General features: G+C 39.8%; 1 protein-coding gene across 1 annotated transcript in view; it reads right to left on the bottom strand.

Moving 5' to 3' along the window:
• The window catches only part of DCDC1 (doublecortin domain containing 1), a 370,698-nt gene that overhangs the window by 267,501 nt on the left and 81,661 nt on the right, over nucleotides 1-21,536 (bottom strand). Inside the window, exon 9 of the mRNA XM_089521309.1 lies at nucleotides 9,952-10,118. Coding sequence (XP_089377435.1) covers nucleotides 9,952-10,118 — 167 coding nt within the window. The remainder of the gene's footprint in view (nucleotides 1-9,951; nucleotides 10,119-21,536) is intronic.

Raw genomic sequence — 21,536 nt, 5'->3', positions numbered from 1 at the left:
TAAAAGGATTGCGTGGGCATTACATTTCTTTAACACTCAAATGTTCAGAAACAGAAACATGGTTCAAATTGTACATGCTATTCCTTTCAGATGATAGCTGCCATGAATTTATTAATATATACCTGTAATTCTCACTCTAGTGGAACTGTGTTTGCATGTCTAACTATTGAATATATTTGTAGAACTTTTTAAAAAAAGTTTCTTCATCACACTAAAATAACTTTTGGGAAAATAGCTATCTTACGATTCCCTGCTTCTTTCTAAGCACCTTCTTAAGCCAAAATATATTTTTCTTCTTTTCTTAATTGTTGTTGTGTGCCTTCTAGTTGTTTCCAATGTATGTGACCATAAAATGAACTTACCATGGGATTTTATTGGCAACATTTGTTCAGAGGAGATTTGTCAATACCTTCCCCTGAGGCTGAGAGCATGTGACTTGCCCAAAACCAGTGGGTTTTCATGGCCAAGCTGGCAATCAAATCCTGGTCTCCAGAGTCCTAGTCCAACACTCAGGCCACTACGCCATGCTGGTTCTGTTTTTAATTAGTGATGCAATACAGTATGTTAGAAGAAACTTAATCTTTATAATCAGTTTGTCTCATTCTACCATCTCTGTACTGGTGCAGATGGAAGCATTTTCCATATCTGGGCCTCATCCCCACTACTGTTTAGACTGGATCATGATTCAGTAGGATTCGGTTTAAACTAGCATGGTTCGCACTTAATCCGAATCACTGAAGCGGTTCGGAAAGGGGGCCATGCTTTTGGCCTGTTTAACCCACATCAAAAAGACACTGGTTTTTTGTGGATCTTTTGGGCTGAATCGATTTATTTATAAATAAACTGATTCAGCCTAAGTGGGAACCAGGTGGATTCAAATCCATCCTCTCCATCCTTGGCCTGACTTCTCCGCCCCTGGCCTTCTCTATCCTTGGCCTGCCTTCTCTGCCCCTGGCCTTCTCCATCCTCAGCCTGCTTTCTCCATCCTTGGCCGGCCTGCCTTCTCCACCCCCGGCCTACAGGCCAAGGATAGAGAAAGTTGGGGGCAGAGAAAGCAGGCCAAGGATGGAGAAAGCAGGCCGGGATCTGGAAGTAGAAGGCAGCAGAAGGCAGGCCTAGGACGGAGAAGGCAGGCTTAGGATGGAGAAGGCAGGCTGCATTCCTCAGTGCCTGCTCCAAATTGAAGAATTGGGGCAAACATAGTGTGAACCAGCTCACAGATCAACCGATTCATCAATTTGGAGCAGGCACCCAAATTATCCGGTAAGTGGGAATGACCCCCCTCAGGTTGCTTATGGCCTCTATGTGACATTATCCATAGAAGCGGAGTTTCTGAAAAGACTAATGCACCTGTGGTTCTATATTAGGGCCAATATTCAACATTGTCATTCTGCTTAAGGAAGCAGCTTCCATAAATAGGAGTACACCAGGGACATTGCCGGGGGCGTGTCCATGGGGTCCAGACCCCCCCTTCCATTATATATAATGAACGGTGTGTGCCGCTGCACTACCGCACCCAAGCCCCATTGTAATGGTGACACTTAGTCTGGACCCCTCCTTCCCAAAACCCTAGCTACATCCCTGCTCCAGAAAATTGGGAAATCTGGCTTTCAGCAGCAGAAAGCCTTCCAGTGTAGAAGAGTGAGGGATGAATACGCTACTGTACCAAACTGAATTTATGTCTAGATGCTTAACATGTAATCCCAACTGAAATAAAGTGGAGATGAGGAAAGGGGAAAGGTCTACAAAATGTAAAGGCTGTTACAATTACAGTCAGCCCTCCATACCCATTCACATCTTGAAAATGTTAAAAACCAAAACCAAAAAGCAAACTGATTTTTGCCATTTTTTATAAGGGGCACCATTTTACATAGTGAGAGTTCAGCATCCACGTACTTTGGTATCCATGGGGAGTCTTGGAACCAAAACTTAGCACATACCGAAGGCCACCTGTGGTCCAAAACACTGCAGAAATAAGCTGGTTTGAGACCTCTTTAACTTCCCTGGCTCAATGCTAGGGAATTCTGGGAACTGAAGTTTTGTGAGACATTTAGCCTACTCTGTCAGAGAGCCCTGGTGCCACCGCAAACTACAATTCCCAAAATTCCCTAGCACTGAGCCAGAGCAGTTAAAGAGGTCTCAAATGAGATTATTTCTGCAGTGTGTTTTGGACCTATAATTATACATTTGATTTATCCACACATGATCATATTTCAAAGATCAAACTAATAAACTCAAGTTTGGATTACAGCAATAGTTAAGAATTTTCCATAATATACTATGGTGACGTAACCTTTTAAACCAAAGAAAAACTGCACATTATACTGAAAATAATTTTAGCACATAGCCAATTTATAATTTTTAAATATATATAAAAATAATATAACTTGTTTCCCTTTCACTAAAGACACAGACTGTTATCTTATCTGAGTGGGACCATTGATCCATAGAGCTCAATAAGTTCACACTGACTGTCAGTGGCTCTCTGGGTTTTCATACAGGCCTCTTATCCAACCCTACCTAGAAACAACAGGAGAAATACCACTAAAAGGTTGTTTGGTCATCACTGGAATTATCTTCGTTATATTATATCAGTTTCAAAAAGGATTGCTTAGGTTCTTGAAAGAAAAACAATAAAGAGTCCTGCTTCAATGTGAAGTCGAAGACTTTCATGGCCGGCATCCATAGTTTTTTGTGGGTTTTTTGGGCTATGTGGCTATGTTCTAGAAGAGTTTCTTCCTGACGTTTCGCCAGCATGCCAGCCACAGATGCTGGAGAAATGTCAGGAAGAAACTCTTCTAGAACATGGGCCACATTGCCTGAAAAACCCACAAAAAACTATAGTCCTGCTTCACCTGAAAGACTAATAAATTTATTGTCATTAAGCTTCTGTAAAATACAGCCCACTTCAACAGATCATACTGTGAAGATTTTCCAACTGACAGTTGTAAGACTATCACTTAGTGGATAAATAAAATCATTATATCTTATACTTTCATCACAGCATGTGACAGTGAAAATACCTTCATAGTAGAAACTAATTTCAAGTATTAAAATGAGGGCTGGAAAATACATACAGCACATTATTCAAAGAGGGCATGTCTAATTTTCCAATGACCTAGACTATTTTTGACAAACTGTTTCACATATAGGTGCAGAATCAACAAGAAATAAACAGACTTTTCACTAACAAGGCTTACATTATTATTGATGCTTTTTTCCTCTTAGAATAATTGCCTATGCACAAACTCTAGATGGCAATATTGTACTTGCTGTGTTTCTAAGACAGTATACTACAGCTAGGCTCGATGTATCCTCTTTATCAACATTTTATGTGCCACAGATCTATAGCTTCTTATTATAAGTGTAATGAAGCAGAAGTTATTGAAGCATTTTATTGATTGCTCAGATCACAAGTTTACTGTCATACTGAATTGGCACCTTAGTCGCTGAAGCAAACTGCTGACACCTTTTTTAAAAAGTGACAACTACATCTATTTCATGACCAGAAATCCATTTTCATCTCTATCAAGACAAGAATGCAATTTTCACTTCATTTAACTGATGTTAGGCCTGCTCAAGGCATGGCACTTTGGAAAAGACACAAGTTTAAGGTTCTTAAAATACTTCTAGTAACTAGAATGCAGCTTGGTTGCATGAAAATGTTTAGGCATTGTTCCCATCATACAGGAACTCAACATGCTAAAAAACTCTTATTGAACTATATCAATGCAGTGAATTTCAGAATTAGAAAAACAGAATTTTAAGATATTTTAATAAGAGAGTTTCATGTTAAGTTACAGGTCTGATATGTAATCTGGCTGTTCAACAAAAAAAAAAGTTGTTTCAGTAGATTATTGTATGAAACTCCTGCTAGGTCACTCCATATAACCCAAGGACTGTTGTTGCTATCTCCATACTGCTGTTTTGTACAGAAAGGTTACAACATTCACCTACTCTTCAATATTTAACATGTTTAAATCATGGCATATGTCTTTCCTCAAAAGTCTAAATCATTAATTTCTGTAATCAACTGGAAAAATTGGAATGTCTTGCTATAATTTTTAATAAATAATTATCTTTATTGCTTAAGTTCTAAACTTTTTTTCAAGTAATAATTTACCACATACGACTTCCCCATCAGTGTAAACTTTTATGAATATTAAAAGATGCATTAAGTTCAATATTAAAGATGTATTAATTTTAATAGGTTGGACTTCAATGGAGCACAACTATTAGGAAAGAATGTTTTTTAAAACTAAAGATCCACAACAATGAAAACTATAACTATTCATAATGCATAACAGTACAATATGGTATTTACTATAGTACATACTGATAGATTCAGTAAGATAATTATTATGCAAAGCTGACATCAAGGATAGCCAATGTAGTAATCAGACTATCAGACTACAGACACTCTGAGGTTATAAAATGAGAAAAGCTGTGAAGAGCATTTGGTATCTGTATCTATCCAACATTATCAGAGGAAGTATTAAGTGCAGAAATTGTAAATCAAAGGGCAATAATATGTCAAATAATGTAAAAATTACATCTAGGAAAATAATTTGCATGCAAATTAAAATAGTAGTATTAATACGCCTTTAATGCTTGCTCTGTAATGAATAGTACCGACTACAGTGAAGCCACTACTCTGTGCATAAATTACAAAGATTAAAAAAATGTTATTTGATGTTTTCATTTTTTTAAAGAGGATATTATTTATTTATTTATTTTGGAATTTTGGAATAGCAGATTCATTCTTTGAAAAGCACTGGAATGTATTAATGAACACAAAGTAACATTTCTCTCTGCTCCATAGAATTTTTTTCTTAACTACTTTGTCTACATGTAAAAGATATTTTTAAAATGTTTACAAAAGTTTTATAACAAATTTATAAGTGTCTTATGATGGATGTGGACTTCAGGGTGGCTTTGAAAAAGTTTGAAAAATTGGGTAGGCTGGAAATTCTGCACCTTCCCCCCGCCTCCAGCAAACAACCAGTTTTACTTTGATTTCAGAACAGTAGCCATTTTTATCCCAAAGAAAGAAAGATCCAAAATGGCAATATCTTTTACTGGATCTGCCATTTACCCTTTGTGTCACCTTACTCATGTTGTGTGTCTCATTGATCTCAGTGACAGACAGAACTAATTATTTACTGTGTAATTCTAAAAGAGAAAAATGGTTACGAATCATTAATATCATTTAAAAAGGTATTTCAGTCATCTCTTTGGCCTCTGTTTAGCTGTTCTGTGGTTGTGAATGACAGCTTCCCTGCTTGAAGCACAGGGAATGCACAGCCTTCCTCATTCACTGACAGTACCATGGCCTTTTCACACGTTCCTTCCACAGCAGTGTTTGTCCCCAAACACTGGGGCTCAGCACAATGGCATTCCTGTTCAACACCCCCACCAACAGCACAACTACATATCAAGAATGCTAATGAGACAGGACAGCCCCTTCACTTGAAGTGTTAACTGCACTTCATGCTTGCATGTTTATGCTATTTCCACACTTACTAATGAATTTTAATACTCCTGACATAGCCTTGAATAATTTTATTGTGCAGGAATCCCTGTCTACAGAAAATAAATTTAAATACATGGTGTCAAAGCATATTAACTATTTTATAACATTTGTGGTTACATATAGAAAATAACATGCAAGTTCTTGCAGCTAATCAAAATGAGGTACACAAATAAAGAAAAACACAACTTTAAATACATGTCTGTTTTTATAGCTCAGAACATCATGTACAAATTCTCATTTACAGATCTCAAATTATCAGGAGTCTTTTTTTAAGGGAAAAAATCTATTTCTATCACAATCAAATTCTCAAGGAATATTTCTGAAGCACAGTGACTGAAATGCAAAACAGTACTACAGTAACAGTGTTTTAAAGAAAGGAAAAAAGCAGGTCAACTGTTTTCAGTTGTCGCCAAAGAGTCTTAAGAATCATATGATTAATTTTCTACTTCCTTCAGACTATTCTACAGGCTTATAGGAAAAAACAATGGAAGATAATTAAAACACTTTATGCAATGGGCATGGGGCAGTGATTGGTTCATATGTGAACTGAATATTTTGATTTCACTCAAATCCCTGCACCCAAAAAGGCAAGATTCAACATGCTGCTAGCACACACCCTGGCAGGTAAACTATAGGCCTAGGGGAAACACTGCGAACTGTTGCAATTGTACTCTGGGTGAAAATTAAGGCAAAATTTCAGTGGAATTACTTTATGATCTGAGGTTGGCACCATAATACATTCCTGGGAACATTTTGTCTTCAGTCACATACCACATCCCAGTTTTAGCCAAGTCAAGTTAAATATAGTCTTCAGCATTTTTTTCCTTTTTTTATATATATTTTATAATTTTATTGGTAGAATGAAATTAATAAATGTTATTATAATAAATTGATAAAACAAAATATTGATTAAATTCACCTTACAATAATATATAAAAAAACGTTTACATTATATTCCCCATACATATAATATATACCTTTATATTCCATTCTTTACTGCTGTATCTAACTTTAATTCATATTTCTTTTCATCATATATTTTTCATAATTCCCCCCTTCCCCCAAGTGCTCCCCATCACCCGAACCTATCTTCTTATTACTCTATCTCCAGAATTGTAACTCTTCCTCTGGTGGTAAAACACCTCCTTCTTTTCCTAAAACTTTTTGTACAAATGTTTTCCATATTGCTTCGAAATCATTTCTCTTGATTATTCCTCTTCTAAACTTAATTTCACTAGTTAACTTATCATTAATTGCTATTTGCCATATCTCTCTATACCAATCTTGTATTTGTAAATCTCCCTGGTCTTTCCACTTTTTTGCTATCATTAATCTCACTGCTGTTAATAAATTTGTAATTAGATCCTTTATAACTTGGGTGCAGTTAGTTTTATCATATAAAGATAATAAAGCTATCTTTGGACAAAATTCTAAATCAATTTTTGTTATTTCTTTTATCTCTTCAAATACCATTTGCCAAAATTTCCTTACAGTTTTACAATCCCACCACATATGCATATAAGTGCCTATCTCTTGACACCCTCTCCAACATAACCTTGAATAATTCTTATTTATATGACTTAACCTTACAGGCGTTAAATACCATTTCCAAATTATTTTATAATAATTCTCAAATATAGTCTTCAGCATTTTAAAGCTTTGTTTTGTTTTTAATGAAATTAGGGAAAACAGAAGGGGAGTAGAGCCAAGTAAAGCTTTAGATTGAGAAACAGTCCATGAATGTCTTGCTCTGAGAACATCTCACCAGCTGTGCATCAGAAAGCTTCTTTTTCAAAACAGTATGTGTTGGCAAAAGAACAGCAACTGAAGCCTTTTGACCTAACATGCTCATTTAGCGAAGGTGAGGAAAACAAAGAGTGCAAGTGCTGATGAGGCACCCATGTCAGTGCAGCCACATTCTTCTCCAGGAGGATTGATTGTTCTGAAGAACTAGAAAAGCTTCTGGCAAGAACAGAATAGTATTACAGGAAAGCCTATGAGCTCTACAGCATGCCTGGTCTGGTTGCTTTTGCTGATGCAGAAAGCTGTGCAGTGGGGCATACCTGCAGATTACACCCATGGTTAACCAGGTAATGTTGACAGCCTTTGATCCAAACATGCCTGTGTATACCTGAAGAAGTGGATTGATACCAATGGAACCTCATGCTAGAGTAAACCAGTTAGTCTCAAAGGAGCTACTGGATTGCTTTATGCCTTTTTATGCTGAAACAAGCTAACATGAGCTCTTTGAGAACATGCTTGTGCAACTGCTCATTTTCTCTTCCAGTAATACTCGCTTACACACGTTAAACATTGCTGCAAATGGTTCCCTGATCTTCAACAAGATCTTTAACAAGAACCAGCTGAAGCAGGCATGTAAGAAAAGATATATTGTGTATAGACTATTGCATACTCACTTTTTGTCACTTTTTTTTTTTACCTTAGTGGCTTATATTTCAGAATATATTAAGAAAAGTGAATTTAAGTTTGTCAAATACTTAAAATTCTAGTTTTAAAATCATTTGGAAGGGCCACATTTACTAAATATGGATGTCACTGCTATGCATGCCTATTGTACTATTTAAGTTTATGTTAGAAATGATTACACAACAAGCGTATTTCTTAATCCATATATTATATTATATTATATTATATTATATTATATTATATTATATTATTGATATTATATGTGGCAACTTATTCAGGACCATTAATACTGCTTTTCAGGACCCTTATTACTACTTTTATATCATAGTTGTAAAAAAAACCCATCATCATCACTGTTTTGGTATGCAAAGATATCTCAGAATCATTTGCAAGCCTTCACTGTTGCTATTACTAGTTGATGACTCCAAAACTGAACTGCTAAGGAAAACTGAACTAATGTGTTTCCCTCTTGAAAATATGTTGCTCTTTCTAACTTCAAATATATTTGCATTTTGAAATGCTCTCCATATTGTTTTCAATATAAATGTTGTCCATTCTTTCCATTTATCATACTGTATACTAGTGCTTCACTATCTCAAAAAAAAAAAAAAAAGAATCTGAAAATGGACAATGTGTTATAGAAGGATGTTAATGGGCCTTTATAAATAATAAATACTCAAAAACACTAGCAGAGATTGTTGATCCAAAGTTATTATTATTGATAAACAGGGAGTTACACTAGAAATAATTGTCATCATACAGAGTTCCAACTTTGAGAGGAAAATACTTTGTTATGTTTTGTACCAGAACTGTCTTATAGGCAAAATATGCACTTTAAAATAGAGGTTCTGTATGAGTTTCTCCCCCCTCCCCTTCAAAGTGACACCGGGCCAAGCATTTCTTGAAACATCTCCCTCTTGTCTTGTCTTGTATTATCGGATTATATATTCTTGCTTATTTATTGTGCATTATTATTTGCTCAGGGCCAAAACAGTTTATTCCGAAATAAATGCTTATTTCTCTTTATACACCTGTCAGCAGGAGGTGCTGTATAAACAGCATGACTGCCACACACTTTTTCCAGCCCTCCCTGCTCAGCCCAACTCTTAGGAAGGCTGAGTGCAAGATGAATTCACCTTTCAGTCCATGGCCTGAGATCACTGGTAAAGATCATTTTATGGTGCAATATTCATTTTTGATCTCATGTTCACATATTTTCTAATTACAAAAGGGATGCTCTTGGAAAAAGTATGATAATGAAAACAATTTGAAGAAGACATGCATATTTTGCTTCAGTTCAAGTCAACTGCACTGATATTGCATTCAAGCACATACAGTATCAAACTGTTAAGAAAAATACAGTCATGCACTGCAGACAAAAATGCAAAATAGCTACATGGTTAGCTGCCATATACAAAAAGCCATCAAAATAAAATGCTCTTAACTGTGTATGGAATTAAACATATTTTAAATATGGGTAACAACGTAACAACTTTCTGATATGTGCCTTGTAAATTATTGACAACTTCTCATCACAGTAAAACAAATAAAAAGGAAAATGTTGTTTGGTTATGTTTACATATTTTATGTAAATGTCTTATCTATAGTTTTAGTCTACCTCTTCTTGTACTGATGAAAAAGGGAGAAAGAACAAATTATGAAAATTGATACATGATCCTATTCAAAAAAAAAAAGTCTCTCTGTGTGTGTATATTTCCCACAGAAATAATGCCTCTGCTAAGCACAGTGTTCAGCAAGGAAAAAAAGATTAGACATATAACACCCCACAGTGAAAGACATACACAATTAGCTCCATTATTGTTGGCATTAAGATTATAGGAGAAACATTTCAACTACCTATCGAGTATAAGAACTCATGCAATATGTCATACGTCCTTACGACACAGTGCCAATCACAGCTTTTTTTTTACAACTGGTACATTTAATAGCAAAGGGGGGAAAGTAGTCTTTAAAGACTTGGGATTACTCACCTGTTCACAGTAGTTTCTTGCAGACTTTAATCGCTGGTGCAAGGCCAAAAGTACTCCTTGGATGTACATCTTTGCTCCAGAGGGGCTGAAACCTTCTCCCTTAGAGACCCAAAGAGGTCCCCGCAAAGGTGTGATGGAATTTTGCAGGCATTTATCAAGCACAGGAACTATACAAGGGTAAAGAAAAGGAGAGAATAAAGGAGACATTGTTTTGACCCAGCTGAAACACAGTCTGAAATGCATCCCCAAACTCAGAAATCTCAACATCTATTATTTATATCTGACCTGGGTTAAGTCTTAGAAAAACAGATCCTGCATTTCTAGTGGCCACCATGAAGGATATATTTATATTGAGACCCCCACCACCCCATGTAAGACTCATAAGCCTTGTGAGCACACCTGAATAGTTTTGAAGTGTGTCTAACTAGCTGCACAGAGTGTCATGGTGTGCACTGATTGCCTTATCTTCTCATTTATCACAGATGAGTTGGAACCAACCTTGCTGAAATCTACTGGCATTGTCCTGATAAAATTGCAAGAGCCTTGTTGCTTCACTGCATAGTTTCCTGTCAAGGAGCGTATATATTTTCAGATCAAACATTTTACACATCTGATAATGGTTAAAATATAGTAAGCAGTTTTAAAAGGAAATGTTACCATGACCCACGTGTTATAAAAGAACTGATTCTCCAGAAAGAGAAGAAACTGCTTGTTTTTTATGTGGAGGGGGGAAATGCATATATGAGAACATGTACAGAATATGTAAAATAATACCAGTTTCATCTTTTATAATCAACCCTCCTCCAGAAGTTGAAAACCAAGACATACTTGTAAATGAATGGCAAGCACTTAAAATATACTTACATTTTGAAATTACAGCTTCTTCTGTTATGAGGACAACTCATACATGAACTGCACAGTACAAAGCAGTCATATTCACTGCCATCAATAAAGCCTGAAATCAGAATCTACGTCTTTTTTGTTTTTCATCATGACAAACAGATGCTAGTAGAGAATTACTTTCAGGACAGGAACAGGATCACTTTATTTACTATGTACTGATAATTTACTTCTACTTTAGGGAGAGAAATTGAGCTTTTGTCCAGAATCCAGAGCCAGGCAGCATTAACTGTGTTGTGTGCCTTCAGGTTGTTTCTGACTTATGGTGACCCTAAGGGAAACCTAGCATGGGATTTTCTTGGCAAGATTTGTTCAGGGGGGGTTTGTCAGTGCCTGAGAGAGTGTGACTTGCCCAAGGTCATCCAGTGGGTTTCCGTAGCAGAACAGAGATTCAATCCATAGTCTCCAGAGTCACTTTCAAACAAACAAGCAAACAGGTTCATTTATATACCACTTCATACCGAACTAGCAGTGTCTAAGTGGTTTACAGTGTGTAAGCTAATTGCCCCCAACAATCTGGGTACTCATATTAGCGAACTCAGAAGGATGCAAGCCTGAGTCAAGCTTCAGCCCTTTTGCTGGTATTGAACTCGCAACCTTATGGTTTTGTGTGAGTGGCTGCAGTACAGGCATTTAACCACTGCGCCACCAGGGCTCCTAATGCTCCAATGCCCAAACACTACATCACACTAGTTCATTTCTACACTGCAGAATTAATGCAGTTCGACACTGCCATGCCTCAATGCTGTTTTGGGATTTATTGGCCCTGTCCAGATGGGCCATGTTGTACATACTCCGTATGTACTAGGGTTGCCTAGGGGCATCTCTTTTAGACGCCCGCAACCCTAGTGCGTACGGAGTACGTACAAAATGGTGGCGCCCTGTTCACACGGGCGCCACCATTTTGACATAACAGCCGCATCACATCCAAACGGCGCGGCATGGCGTTACGTCTTGGTGCCGCTGAAGGGCGCTTGTGGCGCCCTTTCAGCGGCACCAGAAGGAGCTCCGTTTTGGAGCTCCTTCTGCCGAGCGTATCACTGGTGCGGCCTTTAAACAGCCGCACCAGCAATAAAGAGAGAATGGGGCCGAGTGGCCCCTTTCTCTCTCTCCCCGCTGCTGTTGGGGTGTCTTTGGGGCATGAAGCCCCAAGGACACTCCTTTCCAGGCTGTGGGGAAGCGGCCTTTTGCCGCTCCCCAAGGCCAGGAAAAGCGGCAGATCGGGGCCTCCGTGGCTGCCGCTGTGGCAGCTTAGGCCCCAATCCGTCAGGGAAAAGGGCGGATGCAGGCCACCCCAAAGGGGCGGTCTGTACACCGCCATTGTTTCTCTGGTATGTGCTCCTCTGCACCTACTGAGTCTTTACTCTTCACCTCAAGTACCAAAATCTTCTTCTCTGACACATCCAAGGAGAGAAAATTTCAACCAAAGAATGCAGGCATCCCTATGAAGAGACTAATTGGGTTAATGTTTATTTTTTTCAAAAGAGAAGTGTGTGTGTGTGCGTGCGCGCGCACACGCACACAAACATTAGAAAAAAAGATTGAGAGAGAACTCTTAACTGTGTGAGGAGTGAGACTGTAGTTTCTTGGTGGTAAGTGAAAAGATACTCTTCATAAGCTCAGATTCACCCTGTTCCTTAATTTTAAGGCCTGAATCTTATTGTTATTCCTACTAGCATAGATCTATTGAATCAATATAACTGAAGTAACTGTTGACTAGCAAGGATACCATTGACTTAATGTCAGTCAATCTTGTATTATTTTTCATTAGAAGCCATTACAAGCCACATAGGAACACATATCTTCCAACAACAAAATATATAGAAATATAAGATTAATTGTTGCCATGCACAATCCACCACAATAACATTCAGAGTGACAGCACAACTCCTTTTGCATTCTTGGCAAACAAAACTTTTTTGTCTGGCATATGGGACACAGCCATTGATTTAGTGGATCTAGCTAGCTGGGACTAATAACAGGACTTATTCTGAAGTTTATGGAGAAGGCTGCCATGGCTCAGTGTTGAGGTCAAATTATTCTACAATATTCTCAGAAACATTCTAATTTTTATTTTAAGATTCACTGGCTGAACTTGAAGTTTGTTGCTGTTGTGTGCCAGTAAGTCGTTTTTGACTTATGGTGACCCACAGGCAAACTTATCATGGGGTTTTGTTGGCAAGTTTTGCCATTACCTTCCCCTGAGGCTGAGAGAATGTGACCTGCCCAAGGTCACCCAGTACGTTTCATGGCCAAGCTGGGAACTGAACCCTGGTCTCCAGAGGCCAATGCTCAAAACACTACACCATACTGGCTCCAAGCAGTTGCTCATTATGGTAAATATTTTCTAAATTGCATAATCCATTACACGCATAGCATTGTGGCAATTCTAAGCCAACCTTTTCAGAACACATTTCACTTTTAGCACCAAGTCTGCTCCTTGTGCTCTTAGTTTTTTAGAGGCATACATTATAACAAAGTGAGGTACTGTATTTTCTGGCGTATAAGACTACTTTTTAACCCAGGAAAATCTTCTCAGAATTCGCGGGTCGTCTTATACTCCGGGTGTCATCTTATAGGGCTGGTGCTGAAACTTCCAAGCTGAACTGGAGAATCTGCAGTTGCCGCATATGGTGGGGAGAGCTCAAAAACGGCTGTGGCCACATCCCCATTATATGCTGTGACTATATGAAAGTAGCAAGGGTGGTGCTGTACAAGTACGGTAGAAGAAAATCCATTCACCAGGATTCGTGGAAAGAAGTGAATTAACACAGTCCCGATGATGAGGTGAGTGGGCGCCTCACCGGAAAGGTGTAAGTGAAGGGCGGAGCAAGCTGCAGGCATCCGGGATGCCCGGGGTATGGAAAAAAGAGCCGTGTTTGCACTACCGCTCTGATAGTCTTGGAGACAGGGAGGGCTAGACAGGCAGGGAGAGCTGACCAATCCAAGCAGGCTTTGTATACAACAAGTTTTCCTGCTAAGTACCTGCATATCATAAGCATTTGAATTAAAATTACCATATTGAAATCAAATCTGATGGGAGTTTTTTTTAATTTTTATTTGGTTGCGTTGGAAGAAGGGTAGTCTTATACGGCGAGTATATCCCAAACTATATTTTACCTGGAAAAGTTGGGGTCGTCTTATACACCCAGTCGTCTCATACGCTGGAAAATACGGTAGATGAGATAATCAATTTTATCATTAGGTGAGATAATCCATTTGCCATCACTACTGACCAGAGACCTTTCCTTGGTCCCCTACTTGCTTCTACCATCTAACTGTGCTGCATGAAACAGGCTATAGATCATTATAAACCTATGAGCAGGAAGTTTATCACTGAAAGATCTTCAAACTCAATGCTTTATTTTAGAAATGGCAGAAAAGGCACGATTACACAGTGCATTGGACTGTGGGCTCATATGGCACCCCAATATGGCACCAGACCGAATTCTTTGATGCTCTCTACCAAAAAAAAAAAAAAAAATCCTCCACAAACTGGTACTTGTGTTAACAGAAGCTTCAGGGGGAATGACAACTGTGCCACTCACAGGTAATGCTTGGGTCTATTTTACATCCCAAAGCAGTGTTTAAAAAGAAGAAGTTACCTGAAAAGGGCAAAAATGATCTCTAGACTCTCAGACATTGCCCATCTCTGGTGTAGAGGCATAAGAGAGAGGCAAGATCAGACAGATACATAAGAGAAAGTAAAATCTAGGTGTTTCTAACATTATCAGTACTCATAAATATGAAAAATATTGTTCATTTCCAGCCAAAACATCTGATGCTTTCAGTAAGACAGAATGGAACATTTTTTTAATTCTGTTACTTAGAAAAAGGGGAGGCAGCTCAGGGAAGAAACAGCTTGATCAGTCAGCTTTTAGGTGGTGAACTTGAGGTTTCTATCTGCATTCAGTCAATATCTATCCATTCCTAGACAGACTGAGGGCCAAAAGATATATGATATTAAAGGCACTAATGGGGAATTTTCATCTGAACCAAACAGCAGCTCCAAGAGAGACTTTCCTTTGGGCTGCAACAAGGGAGCAGAGGGCTAAACTCCTCTTCCCTCACCACCTAGTGAAATCTAAGTAATCTGTATCCCAAGCTCATCATATTTGCATTAAAAAAACCATTCTCTATGAATCTGAATTTAATGTCTTTTGGCCCTCTCTCTAAAGTATCATAGAGATGGAGCAAGTCAAATCTGAAATGTTTAACTTCACTGATATGAATATATGCAGATCTCTACACAGCACTTGGCAACCTCTGTCGAGACTGTGTGTGTTTATGTACCTTCAAGTCATCTATTGACATATGGTGACCCCATGCATTTTTCATAGTGTTTTTCTTAGGCAAGGAATACTCTGAGGTAGCTTTGCCATATTTCCTCTGAAATATAGGCCCAGAACAGACAACCCAAATGCTCCGTGCTGGTGCTGATTTTAGGGTTAGGGACCGCGCACCAACTGCATGGTCCCTAACCCTAGCACGGTGTGGTGGCATAGTAATGGTGGTGTCCCATCCATATGGGTGCCGCCATTTTGACTTAAGCAACGTGCAGTGTCTGCACATCGCTGCACGTCACTTACATAACGAGTGTGCCATTGGCCGCATGTTCAGCCCCATAGTTCAATGAAGCGTTAAACATTTATTGAAAAAACACACATAGATTCCATTATGCATAACTGCTTACCAGTTTCAAAATTGTTATTTATGTGCAAAATATTTTGAAAGCATGGTAGCATATTATGGGTGGCTGAACTTGTTTCCTTATTTCCTGCATGAACCTTGGAATGGAGGGCAAAAGGGCAGAGCCACCCCCACCTCCAAAATGATCATACAAAACTGGACCGCCAAGATCATAGTGTAGTTGAGCCCCATCAGGACTTATCAATCAGAAGTATACAAAAAGATCAAGAAAATGCACACACAATTTAAGACAGCTATTGTAGTTGAATTCTCCCAGGAATACCAAAGGCTACATGTGGTCTATACTATGCACATTTTCTTGTGAGTAAGCTACAATGAACACACATTGTGCTTGTATGAGTTTTGATCCTGAAGGATGACTAAATGATAATGGATGAGAGAATTTACCCTCCTACTGACTGTGCCCTTAAAGCACTATGGTCTGGTCCAAACCGGTGTTTTGCACCAGCCTGGCCATACACTAAGGCTGCGTGGGGCAGTGTCCACACGCCCCGCAACCCTAGTGCTTGGCAGCGGAGTCATCATGGCGGCCTCCCGGCCACATGGAGACCGCCAATATGACGTCATGTACGCACTGTGTCCAAACAGTGTGTGCATGATGTCTCCGCGCCGCCCCAGGCCGCTTATGGCGGCCTGGGCACAGTGAAGGAAAGAGCTCCAAAATGGAGCTCCTTTTGGACGCCGCATTGTTCCCACAGCAACCAAACAGCTACGGGAATGATGCCAGGGAAAAAGGGGCTGAGTAGCCGGGAGGCCGCCATGATTACTCCGCCAAGTAGCCCCTTTCTCCCATGTCTGTGGCTCCTGGGGTGTTCAGGGGCATGAAGCCCCAAGAACACCCCTTTTCTGGGCCACGGAGAAGCGGCATTTTTCTGCTTCTCCGTGGTCCAGAAAATTCTGGATTGGGACCGCAGGGCTGCCGGTGAGACTGCCCTGTCCCCAACCTGGAGATAAAAGGGGTGCCACAGACCCGCCCCTTTGGGGCAGTCTGTACCGCCCCTATAATAGGTGTTGTGAAGGCTTGAGTGGAGAATCCAGATCACAAGAGGAGGTAATGTCCTGCCCGCAATCTATTCTCTCTTTAAGAGTTGTTTCACTGAGTTAAAGCTGGGCTTACTTCCAAGAGTTAGAAAATGGGGCAGAGGGAGCTTGCAGCAGCTGTTTTTCACTTTGTGTGCTTGGGGGGGGGGGGGTTTAAGGGGAAAAAATACCTGCTATAGCACTGTGGTTCAGAGTCATCTTTGAAGTGAGCAGCATTTACAAAATATTTTTTTCTGTAGTTTTTTATGCTGTGCATATGCTCTGGAGCTAGTTTCTCTCAATACTTTAGGGCTTTAAGGACACACTGATGGCTCAGATGTAAGTCACAGAATCACAGAGTTGGAAGGGATCCCAACAGTCATCTAATCAGCTTCTGCCAGGGCACGAATCCAAAGTAAAGCATTCCTGAGAGGTGGCCTTCTATCTTCTACATTTTCCTAATGAAGGAGCGTTCACCATTCACCAAGACAGTCCTGCAAATGACCTTGTTGTGCATAATACAGGCAGAAGAATACTATATTGTACACTGATATGTTGTGCATACGCCTTTAGTTTCTGTAATATTTAAAATTCATGTTTGCTTCTACAGTCATAGTGGTAATATGATCAATTATCATAGAAACAATTTGTCACTGGGAGAAATTCCAAACCGCCAGGGTAAGACAAAACCCCAAGGGACTCTGAAGGGTGTGGGGGATGAGAAGGAGCCTTCAGTGCCCTATGGGGCAGAAGCCCCATGGGACTCTGAGGGGTGTGTCCCATGGGACTCTGAAGGGGGGTGTCTGAGGAGGAGGAGGAGCATGGGGCATGTGAAGGGAAGGAGCAAGGGAGGGTAGAAAATGGCTACCAAGGTCTGTTTTGCAAGGGTGCTGGGGCTTGGAGCAGGTCTGCACAACATGAAGCCTTGACTACAGCCATCAACATTCTCCAAATCTTTTCAGGCTGCTCAAAATCTTTGGGCAGGTTACTTGTGACCAGTGAGCCGTATGTTACGTAGGCCTGCATTAATGAAATCAAGTGGCAGGATTATATGATTGGTATGGAGCAGAAAACTATAAATATTAACATCACCACATCTTTCCATCAGATACTAAGTAAAGCATATGGACTATTTACTGTTATTAATGTAGTGTTCAATAAAAGGAAACCTTGGGGTGAAACAGACGGGGAAAATAAAGCAGCTTCCAGCTGCTTTGAAGGCGGGGCACTTATATGATGCATGGGTCCCAGATTTCCACCTGACCTTTTCCCATATCGGCTTGTCTGATCATCATTAAGACCCAATAAGGAAGCACTTCTCTGCATCCTCTTTGGGGGAAGCAGACAGGGCTTTCTCTGTAGTTTTGTAATTTGTAAGATTAATAAATAACTTGTACAATTGTTTGATATGTTTAGATCAAAGGTGGAACTGTAACATGTGTCCGTAAAGCAGTTTAGCAACAAGGCTTGGATCTGATCACACCAGGAGTGGGAATCATGCTGCTCTTCAGATGTTGCTGACCTGCAAGACCCATGGCACATCCCTAGCCAGCATAGCCAATAGAGACAAATGCAGTAAAAAGCAATCTGAGGGCTGCATAATTCCCACTCTTCCTTTGTGTGGTTCCTATAAAGTAGACTAATAAAATATGACCCAGAGCAAAGCTTCCCTAGAACAGTGATGGCGAACCTATGGCACGTGTGCCAGAGGTGGCACTCAGAGCCCTCTCTGTGGGCACACATGCTGTCATCCTAGCACAGAGTTTGCCAGAGTTTCTTACTAGAAAGCCAGAGGGATGAGGCACTTTGCAATAAATAAGTGGGGTCTGGGTTGCAGTTTTGGCACTCGGTCTGTAAAAGGTTCACCATCACTGCCCTAGAAGCTTTCCCATAAAGTAGACTAATAAAATATGACCCACAAGTTAAACTTTTATATAATGTCCCAGTACCCACATGGCCAGAAGGAAGAAGAATTTGCCTGGATGAATACCCTTCCATACCATCTGAACTGAGGACAGCAGCCCCAACATCTTCACAAAGTGCAGGCCTATGATTAACATCGTCACCTTGTTTTTCTTTCTTCTGTATGATTTTTAACACCTTTTGCCTGATGAAAAAGCCAGTGTAGCTTCAAAAGTTTACATGTATATTGTGCATTGTGGTTGGCCCAATAAAAGTATCATTGTTTTGTGGATTTTAAATATTATTGTTCTTTTATATATAGCTTTACAATTGTCGGATTATGAGCTGTAGAATTCCCTCTGGTAGGAAGTTTGCTTGGCCCATCTTCTTTCCTTTCACCAGCAGGCAAATACCTGCTTATTCAGGCAGGCCTTTGCCCTATAATTTATGTAAAAGAAAGGGATTTTGGTGGGGTTATATTTTATCTTTTTAAAATCTTTTTTATTATGCCCTGTGCAGTTGTGTCCAACTGCAGGGGACAGTGCTCAGCTCTGTTACTAAGCTGAAGAGCCAGCGTTGTCTCAGACTTCGGTGATCATGACTGCACAGAATGCTGTTACCTTCCCACCAAAGTGGTACCTATTTATCTACTTGCACTTTTACATTCTTTCGAACTGCTAGGTTGGCAGAAGCTGGGACTGTTGATGGGAGCTCACCCCATCATGCGGCACTGGGGTCTCAAACTGCCGACCTGCTGAACTTGCAATTTTGACAGAGTCAAGCATCTTAACCACTGAGCCACCACATCCCTGTTTTGACTGTACCCTGTTTTTAAATGCTGTAGGCCACTTTGGATTCTGTACAGAGAAAGGCAGGGTATAAATCAAATAAACAAATAAACCAATCAATGTCCTAATTCAATCTGGCTTTAAAAAATAGTACAGCAAAAGAATATGTTTCATATAACATTCTTCAGTTGATTAGAGAGGCTAAAGGCTTAATGTCAAACACTCCAAGAAGGAGGTAAAATCTACTGAAATTAAAGGGGCCTGCTTCTAAGTAGTCAGCCCTTCACATTTGAGGTTTTGACTTTTGCAGATATGATTATTCACAGATTTGATTAATATATCATCTCTAGAAATCTCTAGGTCCTCCAGTGTAACTCTGTTGTCAAGTTCTATTATCAAATGTCATGCTGGAGGACTAAAGATTACTAGAGAGAAAACTTCTCTTAAGCATTTGTAGGTCCTCCAGCACAATTTCATGGTCAACTTCTGGCAGATCTTGACCACAGAATTGGCCCAGAAGACCTAGAGATTCCTAGAGAGGTACTCTCTCAAAAAATAGTGGTTTTTTATTTGTGGTTTTTCCACTTTCATGGGGGTCCTATGCCCCAGGGTCCACTGTAAATACAATTGACACTATCATGGGCTGAATCCCTGTAAATTAAATCTAAATATTTTTTTCTGTTATACTATTCTTATGTTATATATTATACATATGATATACTCTTCTTTTTAATAGGTAAATTAGGGCCAAAACACACAGCAGAAATAATCCAGTTTGAGACAACTTCAACTGCCCTGGATCAATGCTAGGGAATTCTGGGAACTGTAGTTTTGTGAGTCATTTAGCCCTCTCTTCAAAGAGCTCTGGTGCCACAATAAACTACAATTCCCAGGATTCCCTAGCACTGAGCCAGGGCAGTTAAAGTGGTCTCAAACTGGATTATTTCTGTTGCGTGTTTTGGCCCTTAATGAAAGTAATGGAAAAGAAGACTGAGGGGTGATTTGATCACACTCTTTAAATATATCAAGGGCTGCCCCAAAGAGGATGATGTGGGCTTGTTCTCTGATGCCTCTGAGGTTAGGACTAGGTCTAAAAGTTTTAAGCTACAGAAGGGTGGATTGAACATTAGAAGTAACATTTTGACAGAAATTCTCCTTGATTAAGGGGCTGCACAGACCGGATATTAAGGCCCGGCTGGGAATGGAGTCGGAGTGAGGCATCCACATGACGCATGCCCCACCTCCGCCCCCAGGCCAGTGTGATGCCACATGCCACACCACATAGAATGTGATATCACAGCGCTCCTCTGGCGGTGCATCTACATGATGCAGTGGCAAAGGAGTGCCGAAAAGCCATGCATCGGCAGCTATGGCACCCCTTCTGCGGTGCTGAAAGGAGCCACTTTTTGCAGCTCCTTTTTGCACCACAAAAAGGCGAGATCGGGGCCATGGCGTGCAGTTGCCAAGGCCCCAATCCAGCACAGAGAGAGGCGTCTGAGGGGGTCTGTACAATCCCTAAGTCTACCCATCTATTATGCAGTCTTCATCTGCTTCTAGTGCCTTCTACCTTACCAAGCATTGTCTTTTCTAGACAGTATGTTTTCTCATGATATGTCCAAAGTAGAACAGCCTCAATTTAATTATCTTGGCTTCTAGGGAGGGTTCAGGCTTGATTTGCTCTAGGATCTGTTTATTTGTATTTTTGGCATAGAATCATAGAGTTGGAAGAGACCTGCATAACTTCACCCCAGCACCACATGTCAAATTATTCTCTTCCTACCAGCTTTCTTCACTGTCCAGCTTTCACAACCATACATAGAAATTGGAAATACAACAGCACACAAATGCCAAAATGAAACAAAAACATTGTGTTTTTTTCTAGCATGATCCTAGTAGAACCTGCCGGGCGAGATCTGTCATATTACCACCTTGGAAGCCTTTAAAAAGGCTGTCAAGATGGATCTCTTCTGGCAGGCCTTTCCAGATTAGCCTTCCTAGATAAGCCTCTCCTTACCGACATCATCATCCCCATCATCCCCTCTAAGAAGACATTTTTGTGCCCAAATCTAAATGCAGTTTTAGTCAATTTGTAATTGGTATATTCTTAAATTATCCTGCTGTTTAATTTCCATGGTTTTCAATTACTATTTTTATGATCGGGGGGAGGGTTGGGATATGGGGTTGTTCTTTTAATTGTAATTTTTAACTGTATGATGTTTTATTGTTATACCTGTTGTAATCTGCTTTGATTCCTTGTGAAAAAGT

Source organism: Sceloporus occidentalis, unplaced genomic scaffold (assembly GCF_023333645.1).
Source record: "Sceloporus occidentalis isolate IW3139 unplaced genomic scaffold, rSceOcc1.0.p SCAF_4, whole genome shotgun sequence".
Classification (NCBI taxonomy): Eukaryota; Metazoa; Chordata; class Lepidosauria; order Squamata; family Phrynosomatidae; genus Sceloporus; species Sceloporus occidentalis.
Note: the sequence above shows the minus strand (reverse complement) of the source record. Positions and strands in the feature narration are given on the sequence as shown.